Source organism: Dipodomys spectabilis, unplaced genomic scaffold (genome assembly GCF_019054845.1).
Source record: "Dipodomys spectabilis isolate Male_0828 unplaced genomic scaffold, ASM1905484v1 ptg000045l, whole genome shotgun sequence".
In the NCBI taxonomy this organism is placed as follows: Eukaryota; Metazoa; Chordata; class Mammalia; order Rodentia; family Heteromyidae; genus Dipodomys; species Dipodomys spectabilis.
In genome coordinates, this window is record NW_024870722.1 from 2,069,498 (window position 1) to 2,087,906 (window position 18,409).

At 40.8% G+C, this 18,409-nt stretch overlaps 1 protein-coding gene across 5 annotated transcripts in view; it reads left to right on the forward strand.

Moving 5' to 3' along the window:
- The window catches only part of Phactr1 (phosphatase and actin regulator 1), a 430,764-nt gene that overhangs the window by 259,770 nt on the left and 152,585 nt on the right, over window positions 1–18,409 (forward strand). For all 5 annotated transcript variants that reach the window (XM_042678533.1, XM_042678536.1, XM_042678535.1 and 2 more), the window contains one exon: window positions 7,212–7,376. In XM_042678533.1, coding sequence (XP_042534467.1) covers window positions 7,212–7,376 — 165 coding nt within the window. The remainder of the gene's footprint in view (window positions 1–7,211; window positions 7,377–18,409) is intronic.

Consider the following 18,409-nt stretch of genomic DNA (forward strand, 5'->3'; position numbering starts at 1 on the left):
TGTAAGTTGGTAGCAGAGCGTCATGGTGGGGAATACAGATGGAACAGAGTTGCTCACCTGGAGAAGCAGGAAGTAGGGGTGGTAGAAAAGTGAGAAGGCCCTGTGATCCCAATGATCTAACTTTCTCCCACTAGGTCCCACCTCTTAAAGGTTCTACCACCTCCTGATTGGATCATCAGCTAGGGAATACCCCTTGCAAAAATGCCCTTTGGGAGACATTTAAAATCCAAATTATGGTGCCTATTTGTTTTTATAAGTGAATATTATCTGCATCTTTCAGGGAAGAAACTGATAGAACTTTTCTAAGACCATCAGTGACTTTGCTATTTGGTTGCAACTAACATAATCTAACTCAAAGAAAATAAAAGAGAGAGAATTTACTTGCTCATATATGGAAAGTGCCCAGTGTTTTAATGGCAGAGGTGGGTCCACAGCTCCAAATGATACAATGAGTCCACTCTCTCACCTGAGTCATCTTTGGCTGTCTTTTCCTCTGCCTTGGCTGAATTTTCAGGCAGCCTCTCCCCTCAAAGTGGCAGAAAAGTTACCAGCGGCTCCATGCTATGGAGCTATGGACTGGCAAATGATGGCCCTAAGGGCCTGATATCTGTCTGTTTTTGTAAATAAAACTTTATTAGAACATAATCCTGCCCATTTGTATGTCTACTTTCATGGTGTGGTAGTTGAGCACATATTATATAATAAATGCTACTATGTAAACACAGCCTACGATGTTTACAGCTGACTTAAAGGAAAGAATTTACTGACCCCTGCAGGAGAAAGCAGGGTTTTTTTTTCTTTCTTTCATTTTTTTAGGGTTGATTTGTATCTGAATGGCACTATTTATTTAACTACAAGAACACTAGACCCTGGGGTCTGAGGTTTGGGGGATGAATAAAGAGTCCACATTATTTAAAGATTGTTGCTTTGGATTAACACACACTTTTACAAGTTCATTTACAATTTAAATAAACACATTCCTTTCCCCAGTACACATATATTCTGTAGATTAAATAACTAATGGAATACTTTATCAGCGTTTGTAGTTCTTGTATGTGCCAGTGCTTGGAGGTTAGATTCCTGAGACGAAACAGGCAGTTTGTGTTGAATATCTTATAAAGAATCTTGCCAATAACATCTACAATGTCAATAAATATAGCATAGTACTTACGTGATTGTACATTTAAATAGTGCCTTTCCCTCCTACCTGTGTGGTCTCTTAGGAGTGATCCTCTAGTCATAGAATAGAAATACCCTCGTCTTCCATCTTCCCAATGCAGCATTTAGGAAATGCAAACTAGTTGACCTATTCAGATTGTGTCTTCTTTCAGCCTATGAATTGTCATCGTGATTACCTTGATATTTTTTTTAATATTAACCAACACTGAAAGAAAGGCTTATGGTCCCTACTTGGTTTAGATTTTGAGTCTTAATCTGCAATCCCAGTTGAAGCAGCCTATCTACCAATAATCCCAAAGAAATCCAGAATTGAGTCTCGTTGACTGGCTAAGCTCAATTATTCATCCCTAACAGAGTCACTGCAGGGTATGGGAGGAAAAAAAGAGGGAAAATGAAATGTTCTGATTGGCTGGCACTGGTGGCATGCTCACTTCTAGTGTCTAGGTCCAGGGAAGTGCTTCCTGAACACCCTAGACTTAGAGGTGAAAGGAAATGAGTCCTGAGGGTTAGAGAAAGTCAGGAAGCACATGCCACCTATTATCTAACAGCCGAAAAGAACTCATCAGAATCTGTCAGCAGCAATCAGGAGGTTAGCTCTGAACCCACATCCTCTTGATTTTAAAACTAACATTCTTTTTCACTCTACACCATTTATTATATTCGCTAAATGAAGTAGATTTGAGCCTATTCTAGCCTTTAACTGGTGCCCACTGAGTTCATCACTGTAGCCCATGGCCTAAGTGTTTGGTAAAATGTCTTGATTTTCTGTTCACCTAGGATGGGGATGCCCCAGCATACCTGTGTACGAGTGTATGCATATTTATATGTTTTAGCATCAGACTGCCCCTCTTTTCAGTTGATAGAGCAGATCCATTTATGTTGGCATCTGTTGTATAATCTTTTCACAAAAGGAAGCTTACTTCCTCCTTCATCCCTGAAGCTGTCCTGTTACTTGGTCAGTAATACAGAGATTTCAATAGCCAGATGGTCACACAGTAGGGAGATGTTCTTGAAAACAGACACATCTTAATTAAAAAGCATGTGTTCCTTTTCTTCTGAGAAGTTACTTTTTTTCTATTTATTAGCTCTGCCTCAATTTCCCCAAGTATAAAATGGGACAGTATATGACACTATCTCATAGAGAAACCTGAAGGTTGCCTAAGGTAATGTATTGTAAATGCTTAGGTCAGTGTCTGGTACAGACAGGGCGTCTGAAAAGTGGTGGCTGTTGTTCATACTCTTACTGTCATCATCAGCTTCATTACCATTATTGCTGTCATTGTTTAAGTCAGCTTCCCATGGCTGTGACAGACACGAGATAAGTCAACTTGAAAGGAGGTGGGGTCTATTTTTGTCCATAGTCTCTGAACCTTGATGCTTTTGGTCTGTGGCAAAGCCACAACCCATCATGGGAATATGTTCACCTCATGGCAGCCAAGAAGCAGAGAGGTACAAAGTAGGGAGCTGGGATCCTAATATCCCCCTTAAGGATACACCCACAATAACCTAGCTCTCTCCCACTAGGCCCCTGCCTCTTAAAGGTTCTACTACCTCCCAATAACACCACAGACCTAGGAACAAGCCTAGCTTTCATCTTGGAGGGATTATTTAAGACTCAAACATTAACAGCAGCATTATTGTTGCTATCATCCATAACAATGCCTAAGAAAGCCTTAGCCTACTTAGAATGTCCCCTCTTGTGAGGGGAAATCTGAAAACCTGCTACAGTTTTGGATTCAGCTTCTCCAAAATTCCTAGGAGTATTTGGCACATGGGACTAGCTACAAAGGAGCCCCAAATAGCCTGTTCCTTGTGTTCCCATTGCTGGCTCCAGCCAGACACCCAGCAGCATAAGCACATGGCTTCCTTCTTTTCTAGCGGCCCAGTGGGAGACCATACACTCCTTAGGCCAAGGGGAGCTAGTTGCTTCTGTCCTTAGAGAAGTCTTTGGATCGCAAAGTCACTTTGAGAACTGGTAAGAGTGCCAGTTGAAGCGCCTCAGACCCTCCCACCCCAGAAGCAATTTCATGAAGGGTGGGTTCAGAGTACCAGCAAGAACATGTACTTTGACCATGATTACTCAAATTATTTACAAGTCAACTATTATCTTTCTGGTATTTCTAAAGAGGAAAAGAAAAAGCATTCCCTATTTTCCCCGTACAGATACAACAACCTAGCTCACACTGTCTAGTCTCATAAAGAACATTCTCTTGGATGTCAGGACTAGACAGTCCCTGGGACACTCCTGGCCCAGACTTTTCTCTGCTCAGCTTCCCAGCTTCCTACCACGTGATTTCACACTGCCCTTCCTAGTAGTGGACATTCAAGCTGAATCATGTCTGAGTGAGCATTTTTCCCAGACAGCATCTTCTCTTGCAAGCTGTAAGGAAGCCACCGTAGGACTGAGAACAGAAAGCTTGCTCAAAGCAGTCTCCATGTGTTTTGTGTCCAATGAAAACATCCCCAAAATGCCTCTAACGTATGCCCCTTCCCTTCTATTTAGCTTTCTTCTCAGAACACAATTCTTTCTCACGTTATTGCGCTGCGAGACTACTGGATTCCGAGTCCTGCATTGCTTTGCTTTTTCTTCCTTTTCAATTTTTATTCACAAGCTGGCCTCCGGCCTCAGCCTTCAGCCTTCCATTATCTGGTAGCAGAGCCATCAGATTGAGAGCCAGCCTCTGCCATCAGATGAACTGGTGAAAAAATGCAATATGGGTGATTAAAGTATAAATCAATTAAGCCTAGTGTAATCTAGTCTGCTCAATAATCTACTGCACTTATGGGCTAACCATCTTGAATTTAATAATACACTTATTAAGGATTCATTTAACTAGAGTTATAATTATGCCTTTATAATGCTTTCTCTGCTCCTTGCCACTCTAGGTTTTAACAAAGCTCTCCTAATTGATTATAATGATCTTAATGCAACAACTTCAGAAATTTTTAATCTATTTTTAAAAGATAAGGTTTGATATAGCCTCTTCCCTCAGCCTCCTGAATAGCGGGAACCATGGGTACACTTTTATTTTTCTCAAGACAGATAGTAATACTTACTTTGTCCCTGTTAAGACATAGATGAATGTGTGTGATTCATTCCTTTATTTGAAATAATCAACTCATTTATTTTATAAGTCATTACTGAGTACCGAGCCAGGAGACAGAAACTCAGTATCAATCCTGAATAATTTTCATCTTCATTTTTCCTCCTAGGAGTCTGTCTCTTAATCCCTTCTTAACCTTTAACAGATATTTTAGGTTGGCTGGCCTCAAGAGCATTCAAATTCATTATTTTTAAATTTGTATATCCTAAGTTATATTGGAGACCAAAGGAAAATGGAAACTCTTCCAAGTAAATGCAGATACCTAACATAGGGAAATTGTTTTGCATAGTCTTAGTGGCTAGAAGGCTGCCTACAGGCTACTGGGAGGCAGACACCCCAATGAGCTGTGGTGACAAGACCTCTTTTCACTTCACTGCAGCATGTGTTTGGGAAGTACTAGAAGAGCTATGTAAGCCAGGCAACACAGGTCCAGTTCCCTGAAGATCAAGGCAGGGAATCTGAAGCTTCTACTGCAAGCTATGGGAAGCTTTGTAAAATTCTGGGTTGAGCAGACTTCAGGAAAGACAGTGGCACAGTAAAAGAGAGAATTAAAGGCAGGAGACTGGGCTTGGGGGCATAGGCCTGGAGGCCTGTGAAATCCGGGCCAGCCATAATAACATTGTAAACTAAAGGAAGAAATGGTGTGGGAGCAGGGGGCCAGGGAAAGAGGCTGAAAGACAAAATGGCTGTGTCTTACGTTGACATTTCTTCTCTCTTCCCCCTGGCTCTGGTTTCTCACAATTGTCACTAGCTTATGTGGCTGTCAGTATTCTGTTACTATAACCAGTATCTAAAGTAATCAACTATAAAGGAGAAAGGTGTAATTGAGGCTCACAGTTTTGAAAGTTCCAGCCCATCATCTGGCAGACTTGTTACTTTCAGGACTCCTGAGGAAGGCAGGATGTCATGGAGAGGGTGCTGGGTGGGGCAAAGCTGCTTACCTTGGGAGCATTCTGTCCCTCCATCTTGGAGTGGAGGAGCATCTATGGTCAATGCATCTTCATTGCAATAGCCAGATGGTTGTGGCACTCACTCTCCAGCCTGTGCCACCCTGCTATCTTTTAACTTGATGACAGAAGAGTGTCATTCTGCTGAGCTGGAACTGGGAATGCTTTGCCTCCTGTCCTTCAGGTCACTCAATCGATCAGGAATCCGTGAATTGACTTTGCTTTCTACACACCTCCCAAGCCCATCGACCTCCCTTTAATCTTGTTGCCAAGAGCCTTTGCCAGCTTCTCATTACCTGTCACCAGAATAACTGCCACAGTGTACCGACTGCCATCCAGTCATAATCCTGTCTTTATTTGTAGGTTAAGGAGTCCTCCTAAGTTATAATCATGTTCAGACTACAACAGAAAATCTCTCAGTCCATAAGATCTTATTCTTCAGGACTGTATATGGTGTACAAGTGCACATGTCTTTCCTTGGAGGGATAGTTATTCAGGCCAGACAAATCCAGTGGCTTGGGTTTGTCACAGAGTTAGATGCAGTGTTGTGTTCTGGAAAGTTAAGTTCTATGTCAGCCCCTCCATTCTGCTGAGAAAGTTATTTACTCTGAATGTTCTTGTCTTAGACACTCAAATGGTGGTATATTTAGCTCACTGGACAATGTAAATACTTGTGTAACTTAGAAAACAGTTTCTTTAGTTCTACCTAGTAAAAAGAGGCTGGTGAGATTGTGGCATTCAAGGAAGGTCCATCATCCTCCCTTAAGAAGACTTGAAAAGCTTAATGTCCTTGTGTTCATCAACAAACAAAACACCTTGAGCTAAATAAACTTTTAAAAAAATGGAAGGTTTATCTTGAAGGTTTTTGTCCAGGACCAATTAGACCCATTGTTAGAGTGAGGCAATACTTTATGATGGGTATTAATTATATGGCAAAGCACACACACACACCACACAATGGGGGAGAAAAAGGGAGAAAGAAAGCGTAAGTGATCAGGGTCTCACAATTTTAATCAAGAACACACTCTCAATGACTTGAGACCTCCCATTAGGCTCCACTTCTTTAGGGTTCCACCACCTCCCAATAGTACACCAAGCTGGAGACCATGCTTTTAACCCACGGTCTTTGGAGAATATTCCAAACCCAAACCATAGCAGTCTCAAGATGTTCAGTTATCAAAACTAGTCTAGCTGTTCCCTAACCCCCGCCAGTTTTCTAAGAATACTTTAAAGTAAAACTCAAGGAGTTAAAGAAATCCAGCAAAATTAAGGCAATCATAAAATCTAGTAAAGTGCGAGCAATTGTAATGTCTGTTAGTAGTAACTCTAGAGTCCCACCCTCGGTAGATGGCAGGCTTCTGAGCATCTTGGTAAATCTGAGCAGTAGGAATTGGGTAATGGAGATATTGGAGAATAGATGGTGGGCAAATGTTTTCCTTCTCCTTTTCCTTCACTAGACGGCGCCATAATGATTCCACAAAGTTGAGAATTACTGGACCAATAATCCCATTGACTTTTTATTTGAATCTTCAGTTGGCATTTCCCTGCCTCGTGGGGAGTTTGATACATGTCAAGAGAGCACTGTCTTCTTCTTGCCCATCTCATGCCATCTAAATGAAGGTTGGGCAAATTTGGTTAGAGTAGGTAGGCATGGTGGTGCACATCTGTAATCCAAATTACTCCAGAGGCTAAGATAGGAGGATCACTTGAGCACGTGTCAGTGTGAGACCTTGTCTCTTTAAGAAACAAAGAAGCACACAAATGTAGTTGGGATGTTCTGAATCTCTAGGGTTTGTTTTACTGTCCCCAGTCTTTGGAACATATCAGTATGACTTCCATTCCAAAAGGCAAATGGAGCTCGAGTCACGTGGTTGCTGTTATCTGTAACCATGGAAAACGCTAGCCATCTGTGAAGCTCCCATTTTAACACTTCTCTCTCCCCCCCCCCTTTTATTTCCATCTCTTTCTTGGAAAAAACAAGCTGAGGAAGTGGAGAGGCTGGCGGCGATGCGTTCCGACTCCCTGGTCCCGGGCACTCACACCCCACCCATCCGGAGGAGAAGTAAGTTTGCCAACCTGGGGAGGATTTTCAAGCCTTGGAAATGGAGGAAGAAGAAAAGCGAAAAGTTCAAACACACATCAGCAGGTAAGAAGGCTGCTTCCTTATTTCTCATTGGGTGTTTGCTTAATTCAACTTCATATCTTAATTTGGAGAATTAAATTACCACCAGCTGGCCAAAGTATAGGAAAAAAAATCAAGCTTTAGAATTGCTCTTGTCTTTAATAATAATTCCTCAATCTGCTTGGAAATGGCTTTTATGTTCTTTGTATTCCCTTGTATCTCATGAGAGGATTTTTTGAGAGGTTATAGTCTTTTAATTTAAAAACTTACCCCTACTATTTGATCTATAAATAATCTGGACTTGGAACTCTACCTTTTCTATAATTGAATGCTTTCATTCTGGCATTGACAATCCATTTCTTATTATTCGTTTTATTTTCACTGCTTCACTAAAAGTCAACACACAGCAGAAAATGAGTTATGTATGGTGGTTGGCAGATAAGAATAGGTTATTTCATGGAGGAAAAATCATGAAAAAATGATTCTTGGACAAGTCAGGAAAACAAAGAATAGAAATTAGTCATTTCTGGAATGATAAAGATAACTATGCTGTTCACAGCTTAGTGACCAGCCAGGAAATATGAGGAAAGTCAGCACAGCTGAGATTTGTCAATTTGGAGTCAGGCTGCCTGGGTTCAAATCCCAGCTAAGATACTTGCTAGTGTATGGCTTTTTCAGTTGATTTAACTCTCTGCCTCAGTTATATCATTTGCAGAAGTAGGGGTAAGAATTCGTATTTTACATAAGTTCATATTTGTGGAGATTTTCCCTGATGAAGTAGATAGGTGATTTTAGAGAAGTAAGGGTTCAGAGGAAGGAAATGTTACAGGAAAAGACAAAGAGTTATTGCATACTGCTGGTTTGCAATGAGATGATAGGGAAGTTCTACAGATAGTTTTTAGTTTTCTCTTAGTCTTCCTGGGCTGCCATAACAAAATACCACAAATTGTGGCTTAAATTAAGAGAATGTATTTCTTACAGTAGTAGAGACTGAAGAATGTGTCGACAAAGTAGGTTTCTTTCTGAGACTTCTGCAATCTTGCTATGAAATCAATGCTATGAAATCAAGTTGCTGCTATGAAATCTTCCTTTGTGTGTGTTAGAGAATGCTGTCTAGGGTCTTTTCTGATAAGGGCACTAATCACATCACCCTCTTAACCCTGACTAACTCCTGTCTCCAAATGCCTTCCCTCTGTGCTTTGGATTTTAACATATGAAGTTGGATGTGGCACAAATCAGTCAATAGCACTGTGTCTGTTTATGTATTCAGTCTCCGCCCAGGCCTTCTTCAAGAGTTGGATTTCCTTCTTCCTCTATGTCCTCAAAAGCTCAATCTGCTTCCTTCCCTCAGAATGACCACTTCCTCTGCTTTTCCCCCTTTGCCTCAACCCCGTTTAACATGGAAATCGATGATCCCCTTTTTATTCCCTGAACATCTACAGAATTGAGCATCTTCATGACAATCACTCTAGAAAAACAAACGCATAATAAAGTTGGGAAAATCTTGAAATGTGCTCAGAACAGATCCCTGCACCCCAGTCCATGTTTTCTAGGCTTTTTTGTTTTAGGTGGAACCCTCCACTCAGTTGCTGCCATTTGTTAATTCCTTGGAGAGGAATGACCTTATGACTTCATGACCCACTAAATTGTTGCCTCTCTGACTGAGTTCCTTCACCCTGACTCTGTATCCTCCTTCCTCTAACACTGCACGGATTGCCTTAGGTGTAATATAGGTCATTCATGCATTCCTAAAATCCCCAGAGTGGTGTAAACGTAAGCAAAACGCCAAGTGGACATTCCCCACTGAGAGAGACAGAAAAGGGCGGCTAGACTGTTGGATAAATAGAAACCAAAATAGTTACATAGAAGAAATAAATGCTAGTGTTGGGTAGCACTGTAGGGGACTCTAGCATCCAGCAGTCTATTATCTATTTTATAAAGAACTAAAAGGAAAGTATTTGAAGTTTCACAGCATAAGGAAATGATTACTGTTTAAGAAGGAAATGTTAATTACCCGGATTTGGTGATTATACATTTCTATACATGTATCAAATTATCACTGCAAATTATCACCAAATTACCACCAAAATCATGTGCAAGTATTGTATGTCCATAGTATGTTTCATTGAGGAGAAATCTCAAAGTAATATAGTGTCTTCAAGGTCAGTTATAAGCCACACGAACAGGAAAGAAACTGGGAGTATAATAAAGCAAGGCACTGGTAGCTCACACCTGTAATCCTAGCTTGCAATATTCAGAGGATTGAGGTTCAGCCCAAGCAAAAAGTCTGTGTGATTTCATATCCAGAATCACTAGCAAAACTCTGGTCTAGAGGCATGGATCAAGTGGTAGAGCACCAAGTGAGCCCACAAGCCTAGTGAGTTTGAGGCCCTCAGCTTAAATTCTGTTACTACCATTAGTAGTGATGAAGATGCTGCTGCTGCTATAATAATAGTAGATTTTACAAGAGCCCTTTCTGACTTTGCTATGCAAAGTGTTTTGTAATAACACAAACACGTCTTCAAATAATTGTCAAGTGTCAGCATGAATCCCTGGCTGACGGGGTGATAAACACAATGCCTCCTTGCAAATTAAAGGCTTCGCTGAACATCTTTGGCCAAGCCATAGGGGAAAAGCATGAGATTTCTTCTGTGATCGATTGTTCTGACTTCTTAAAGACGTTGGAAGATTTGTCCCTCTGAGAGATACAGATACAATGGTGTCAAATTACTCATGAGTCACTAAGAAATCTGAAAAGTACTCATTTCTAGCTCTTCAGGGAGAAAGGATCCAAACATGTGACAGGCCCAGTTGCTGGCTCTATATTTTTCTTACTAACTATTCTTAGCAAGTGTTGTGGTCTCCACAGCCAGTTTGCTTCATCTGGCAGCTGATCATAATGTTCTGTGTTCGTGATGGTGGTTTAAGACACTGCTTCTGAATTAGAGAAGGTAGAGGATACCTATGGATACCTTTATATCATGGGAAATGAGTGAGGACATCATACACCTGATGCTATTCTAGTGTCTTTTGTTCTGTAATTCATTTAATGTCTTACCTTGTGTCACGCTCACTTCTTAATTGAATCCCAGAATATTGTATTACTTTTACAAAGGAGAAACTTTCCTTAGCCCAAAGTAACAATTTGACAACATAAGGATATTCAACATGATAGATTGTACACAGCTTCAAGTAATAAAGTAGAAAATCTCCTGTGTGTGGATATGAGTCATAGAGAACAGAAAAACTGCAAGAGGATTGTTTGATTGTGGGAACGCTAATTGGTTGGTCGGTTTTAGTCCATATGTATATATCTGTCTGATATGTGTGTGTGTGTGTTGTTCAAGAAAATTCATTCTCTGCCACTTGTTGAAGCTGGTGAGGGAGAAATGTTCAGGACCAGTGCATAGGTATGTAGGGGTCTCTGCAATGGGTCTTACAGTAGGAAAGATTGAGCAGTTCCCCTCTGAACTCTGAAAAAGTAAAGATTTATGGCTGTGGAGTGGGGTGAGGATCCATGGATATTTACTGACCGAAAACACTTTCAGAAGGAAGGAAATTCTTGTGTGTGTGTATGTGTGTGTGTGTGTGTGTGTGTGTGTGTGTGTGTGTACCAGCCTGTGTGATTAGACATCACCTAGGGTATTTATATTATTCTCTCAAGAACGCTATCACAAATTACCATAAACTCAGTAGCTTATAACAATTTATTTTCACAATGTGGAGGCCAGAATATAAAGTCATGGCGTCAGCAGATGCTCCTGGCAGCTCCGAGGAAGACTGTCTCCCATGGTTCCCTATGCACTGGTGGCCACTGCCACTTGGTGTTCATGACTCTAGCAGACACACTAAAGCCTGTCCTATAAGACAGGAGATGCACAGAGGCTCTGAGATCTCACAGCAGAGAGGTACAAGTTTCCAGGAAAGTTGTCTAGAAAAATATATCCTAACCAAGGACAAAATAGATGCCACAAAGCCTGGACAGGAGCCTAAAAAGAACCCTCTTGTGCAGTATTTTCACAATAAAAAAAAAAGAACCCTCTTGTGGGGAGACACAGAGTAGAGAAATGAAGGTTAGGGTTAGAGTTAGGTTTAGGTGGGCAAGGGTCAGCTGTGAAATTCTCTGTGTGTGCATAGAGGTGTGTTAAGGAGTCTGGACGCTATCCCAATGGGATAAAAAAAATTCTCAGAGGATTGCATTTTAGGAAAAATCATTGTCTGTACCATGGGAATACCTTGGAATGGAGCAAAATTTTGTTTTCAAATTTATAACATCTATGTATTTATCTGTAATAAGAGAAGATTTACTTGTGTTAGAATTAAGAAGACGGCTCATTACTGTCAGATCAAATGTAATTTTAAGTGTTCCTATTGATTCTGGTCACAAGGACACCAGTAGCAGGTGGTTGATTATAATGTTGAGGAGAAAGGAAGACAGTTGAGACTTAAGTAGCAGTGACATTCGGAGCTGAAGTCTATGAACAGAGCAAGAGATATTTAGGAGACAGAATGAGCAAGACTTGATTACAGTGTGTGTGTGAGAGAGAGGATGAAGAAAGAATACATATAGAGCCACATTTGGGTTTCTCTCTGAGAAGTATGGTGGGTGGAGGTACCACTTACTGTGTCAGGGTCACTGAACAGGAGAAGGTTGTTGAAGATGACGATCAGTTTGGGGGCATGCTGACTTCTGTGTGTGTTCAAGACATCACCGCTCTTCAGTTTTCTAGAGAGCCCCCTGGGGACAGAAAATGGCGTCTAGGAATCCATACTACAAGTCCTGTGTTCCCAGAATGTCGCTTAAGCATGGAGTGACAAAATACGAAGTGTGAATCACAAGAGTTGTGGCATCCCCTAGGACCCCCATTTTGTAATATTTATTTATTTGTTTTAATTAATTCACTTGTTATTATTAAGGTGGTATACAGAGGGATTACAGTTAGAGGGATTACAGTCAGGTTATGAGTACATTTCCATTCATACAGTGTCTTCTGTTCCCCCACTCCCTCCCAGTCCCTCCCTCCATTCTCCACCCATGAGTTGTACAGTTCACTTTCATCAGTAGGACCCCCATTGTTGGAAGATATGAGCAGAGGCAGTGAATGGCAGATAGACTCACTGGGGCCTTGGGAAGGAACTCCAGTGGAGCAATGATACTACCAAACTAAAGGTGGAGAAAGCTGAAGAAAGGAAAGAGAAGAGAAATGCTGACACATCCTGAAAAGATAGTAAGGATGGACAGATGTCCAGTGCATTTAACATTTTGGGGGATAACAGTTTGGAGGAAGCCAGATAGGAATCTGGGATTTAGTTGCCATAGAGTTAAGAAGTAAATGCAAGGGGAGGGATTAGGATAATTTTTTCCTCAGGAACTTGGACTTGGAGAAATGTGGAGTACTACAGAGTAAACCCAAAAGAGGCTGTGAGCTTGAGGGAGGTACTAAGAATAATCCAATTACCAAGCTTCCGAGTTTGCCTCAATGGGGCTTTGGCATTGGGAGGGAAGTTGAGTCACCAGCAGAGTGATTACAAAGCTGAAGAAGAACATTTTCACACGTTTTCCAGCAGTCACCAAAACTCAAAACTAGGGAAAACAAATATGCAAATAAAGTGTTATTTAGCATCTGATTTTAATAAGTCGTCCAACAAAAGTGAGTGGCTTTCCACATGTAGCTGGATCCCACATTCCCTTTGGGTGATTGGGTAGAGCATTCCGTCTGGGTATGATCCCCAGAACCAAAATGAAATTAAAAAGAGGTCATGTGTTCTTACTTGTATAGCTATCATAACCCACAATGGGAATACATACAGGTTACAAGGCAAGGCAGCTATACTGGCCTAAGTTATTTTAAAGAAAACTGTAATAGATTCAGGCTACTGTGGAAATCAGTACCTTCTACTGGATGACAAAAGAGGCAGTTGATTTCAAAGTGAATTGTACCCAGAACTCTCTGCTTGTAAGTCTTTCCCTTATCTTTCAGCAAGGCCACTGCACGTGGTAGAGAGTAGATGCCCAATAAACACATATTGAAGTTAAAGTCAGATGGCTAGCCAGATGTTTTTTGGTAGTTAAACCACAATCAAGAAGAAGAGAGAAAGCAGTTGTTGCATCTTAAGATGGAAAGCCTTACTTGGCCTTTGAGGGATCTGGCACATTTCTGGTTGTTTTTCTATTTATCACAGTTATATGAGGTTAGGGTAAATAACAATATTTATTCAAGGTCAGATTATTTGGATAGGACTCTTGGTTGGGTTAGCACCTGATATTTAAAAATCCCCCAAACTTTGTGATTTAATGTAACAAAACCATTGTATTGTCTCCCATGTCTTGGGGATTGACCAGGTTCAGCCAGTAAGTTCTTCTGTTGGTCTTATTGGGAATCTTACACACATTTGGAAGTAGATGGAATTGGAATCATCTGAAGCAAACAAGACATATAGTCTCCATACAGTCTCAAGACCTTCTGCACAGTGTCTTTCTATGGTCTGTCTCCAACATCATCTTAGGAGTAGAAGGGGCAAGACCTTTTTATGTCTGGGCCAGGATGATATTCACAATGTGCCTGTGGTTCAAGCAAGTCACAAGACCACCTAGATTCATGGCTGCAGTGAACTTTATGATGTGGATGCCAGGATCCTCCTTGGAAGCCAACTGCACCATCATTCAAGGTGTATCAAATAACAGATGGTGCCTGTTTCCTTCCTCTCAGGTAGAATATACTACTGCAGTTTTACACTGACAGTAACAACAGCAGAAGCCATCATGTTACGTTTATTATGTCATGTGATGTGAAACATTCATGAAGGACTTTTTCCATACCTCCAGGGCTTGAGCCTTACAGTAGACCTACAGGATCTGGTTAGCCAGTGAAGACACTGAGGCTCAGAAAGACAGAATAATTGGTAGAGATTACAGAGCTAGGATTTGAATTTGGCTTTACGGTTTTCTACATGATATTGCATGTCAGATCTGTGAGTCTAGAGCTAATAATTTAGGTGATTTAAAGAATGTCACCAGTGGCATTTGAAAATGCTTTTTTTCTGACATACCTTTCTAAAGCTGAAATGTGAACAGAAGCTCAGTGATCAAACTTGACAATGGAAGTCATCGTATGAGTCTTTCTCAAATGCTTTGGAAGGCAGAGCGTAGCCTGTTATACATCTTTGCCCTCCAAATGGCATATTCATGATGGGTGTGTTCTAGTTGTTGAATGGGTAAGTCAGTACAGATAGGACTTCCCTAATCTGGACATTCAGAATGCTCCAAAATCCAAATTTTGAGCTAAGGACTACTTAATCTATACTCTCTCAGCCAGTACCGCTCAGAATCATGGCATTAATGTTTTCATTGGACCTCGGCCTCATTTCCCTATACCAGGCATAGGAGCATATTTTGTTCTGAGGTCAGCAGGTAGCAATCACACAGGCCTTTAAAAGGGTCACTAGATTTGGGGCTGGATAGATACAGTACTAATTGTATAAAAGGACACAAAGCATACAGCATTCATTGTAAGAAGTAGGTGTGGCCACAGACTTCAATGATAAAAAGTTTTCAAGGAGAGAGGTGTTGTTGAACAACGGCCAGGGCCTAGACACTGGAACCTGGTTGTAAGGTTAACCCTAGGCAGGTTGCATACATTCCCCTTGCCTTGTTTTTCTCATCTTTGAAATACACTTGAAACTGGTACCTCAGGAAGTTGTTGTGAGGATTCAGAAAGATAATAATTTGCAGACAAACTTTTAGGGTTGTACTTTGCATACAATCAATTTTGTCTGTCATTGTTGTCTTCTAGGCATATACCCAGAATAAGGAAAGACTTTTTATTTTAAGTTTTGAGTCTGCTGGTGATGATCCACTTCTCTGACATCTAGGCAGTATTTGTTTAAAAGACTGAGCATGGAAGCCTGCTTTTAAACACACACAGTGTCAGAGCTGGGAGTTATCCCCGGGTTTCTTAAGTTCCAACAAGTAGATTCATTAAAGCATTTCCTCCCCTCTCTGAATCACTGTTAAAGTGAACTGACACATTGACCCTGAGGAAGTGCTCCATCCTGTTTCCCCTTGGTAAGTCATGGGCAAAAATACACATGACAGAAAAAGCCATGCATTGGGAATAGGGTCAGTATGTCCAAAGTCTCCATTTGAAAATCTATGGCAAGTCAGAAGGCTCAAAAAGAGAAGATTCATAAGCAGAATGGCCCATGTGCTTCATCTTCATGTCTCATAAAGCAGAGTGTAGTTACTACTGAAGCAGGTTAGAAAGTATAAATCATGACTTATGCCAGGCAAAGCAGGGAATGTGGTCACCCTATACACAGCCATGGAAATAGAAATGGCTGTTCCTGAGGTCAGTTCCGTTTTACAAACAGAAGTGCCTGCTCTCTTTCAAGAAAAAAATTGAATTCACCGGCACATTAGAATGGCCTCTCTCTCTCCCTCCCCTCCTCTTTCTATCTCTCTCTCTTTCTCTCTCTTCCTCCTTCCCTCCCTTCCCTCCTCCCTCTCTCTTTCTCCTCCCCTGCATTTCAGTGACATGAATTCTGGGTCATTCCCTTTGCTTCTTTGCAGAATTAGATTTCTTTGTCCCCAGTCCTCTTTGTCCACCTCCTCTCCTGAACTCTTCTGCTGAAGGTCTTGATTAGAAATTCTGCTCCAGTGCAGTATTCCACCAGCACCATATTCTGTCTTCCTTCAGCATGTCTTACTCTCCAAAAATCTTGGTGGCTTCTGTCTTCATTTCAACCCACTTAGGCCTGGACACCTTTACCCCTTCCAAAGCCTCCGGAGGACTCAGTACACAATTGTTACAGCTGCCTCTCACTGGGGCATGGGAAAATCACCTTTGACTCTCCCTGAGTTCTTTTGAACTCAGTTTTCTTTATTCTTTCTCTACTATCTCGTCATGCTCTTTATCATGATGTTCTAGGTGGATCATAAGTTGCATCTTCTAATGACTGTTGTAGACATCTTAGTTTGTACATCCTAGCATGTTTTCACAACAAAATCACCCAGTGATGCATCTTTCAAAATGAATTCCACTAGTTAAATGATAGGTGACCATAGTTCTCTTCCATTGTTTCTCCTTTCCTCCTAGAATATGTTTATCTCATGTAAAGCTCCTTGGTTCATCCAGTTGGATGAACATTTGCTGTTTCCTATTCATGCAGCAGCATTGGATTTAGCTCTCCTTACAGGCCTAATTTGTGTCCTTGGTGGATGACAGAACCAGCCTTGGGCAGAATTTAAAATATAGATTGTTTGAGTTCACTTCCTGCTGCTAATCACATAATACCATAGACTAAACAAGTTATACAGAAAAGAAGTTTAAGCCAGGTATGGTAGCTTGTGCTTGTAATCTCAACTATCTGGGAGGTAAAATTTGGAAGGGTAATGCTTTGAGGCCAGCTCCCCAACAAAAAATGGGAGCTCCTATCTGAAAAATATCACTAAAACAAAATGGACTTGAGTAGTAGCTCAAGTGGTAGAACAAAAAGAAAAACAGACCTTGGGACTAGTCCAAGGTCAATAGGCCAAGTCTGGTAATGGCCTTCTTACTGGTATATTCCCAAGGTAGCAGAGGGAAATAGATGGCAAAAGGCAGGAAGTGCTCAAAAGATGCACCAAACTGACTATTCTTGAGAACTATTCTCAAGACAACTTTCTAAACCTTAAGTCACTAATTCATTAATTATATGAGCTCAGGACTATAGGTACCTCTTAAAGATCTACTTGGGTCTAATCTAATGTCTCCTAAACGAGAATTAGTATTACATTGTGGGCTGGGCACCAGTGGCTCACACCTGAATCCTGGCTCTACCCAGGAAGCTGAGATTTGAGGATTGTGGTTCAAAGCCAGCCTGGGCAGGAAAGTCTGTGAGACTCTTATCTCCAATAAACCACCAGAAAACCAGAAGTGGGGTAGTGGCTCAAGTGGTAGAGTGATAGTCTTGAGCCGAAGAGCTGAGGGACAGTGCCCAGGCCAGAGTTCAAGCCCCACAACCAACAAAAACAGCTATATATGTATGTATGTATGTATGTATATATATATATATATATATATATATATATATATGTATAAACATTGTGGGTTGTAAGGGATCCACCATCGTAAGGTTATGTACACCAGATGCTTCCTTTATACCCTGTTTGACTTCCCCTTCAGAAGCATCCTGATGTGAAAATGAATCACTTGGAGAATACTTCTGAATCAGGTCTCAATATAATTTCCAGGTCCAGTCCACTTCCTATCTCTTCCGTCGCTTGCTTTTTAATCTAGATGTAAATTGCTCTGGATTTCCTGTGTCCCTTCAGAAATCTTTGGCTGTTTCTCTTTGGTTTTGTTTCACTCAGACCTAATAGTTACTGCGTAATATACTTTAGTATTACCAATACTGAACAAGCTGCCATGGGCTTTTTATGTCCCAATGGTCTTGTGAAATAGTTACTTCTAATATTTGGGTTATCCACAAGGAGAATAAGACACAGGAAGTGTCAGTAAATTCCTAAGCATCATGCAGCAAATAAATGGTAAAAACACTATTACAAAGCATTCTGGGCTTTCCTTAGAAATATCACCTTTACAGGTGATTTGAAATCATGATGTGTAAAAAGGTCATGATATATAAATATCTAGGTAGTAAGTTTTCAACATACTTGACTTCAGAAATCTGATTGTAGTAGGAAAGAATATAGAAATAGGGTTTGGTGATTGCAGATATTTATACTTGGGAAAGGTAACTCTATGATGTGTGTTAACTTGTCTATTTTAAAAAGAGGAGGGAAACAACAAATCCTCAAAGAAACAACTGCCCAATAAATAAGTGTGCTAAAGACTTAAAGTGAAACTTCTCTGAAGAGGAAAGAAGGATGGCCAATAGACACATGAAGAAATGCTCAACCTCTCTAGCCTTAAAAGAAATGCAAATCAAAACAACATTGAGATACCACCTCACCCCAGTTAGAATAGCTATAATCAAGAACTCTAATAACAACAGATGCTGGAGGGGATGTGACAGAATTGCATTGTTGGTGGGAATGTAAACTTGTTCAACCACTT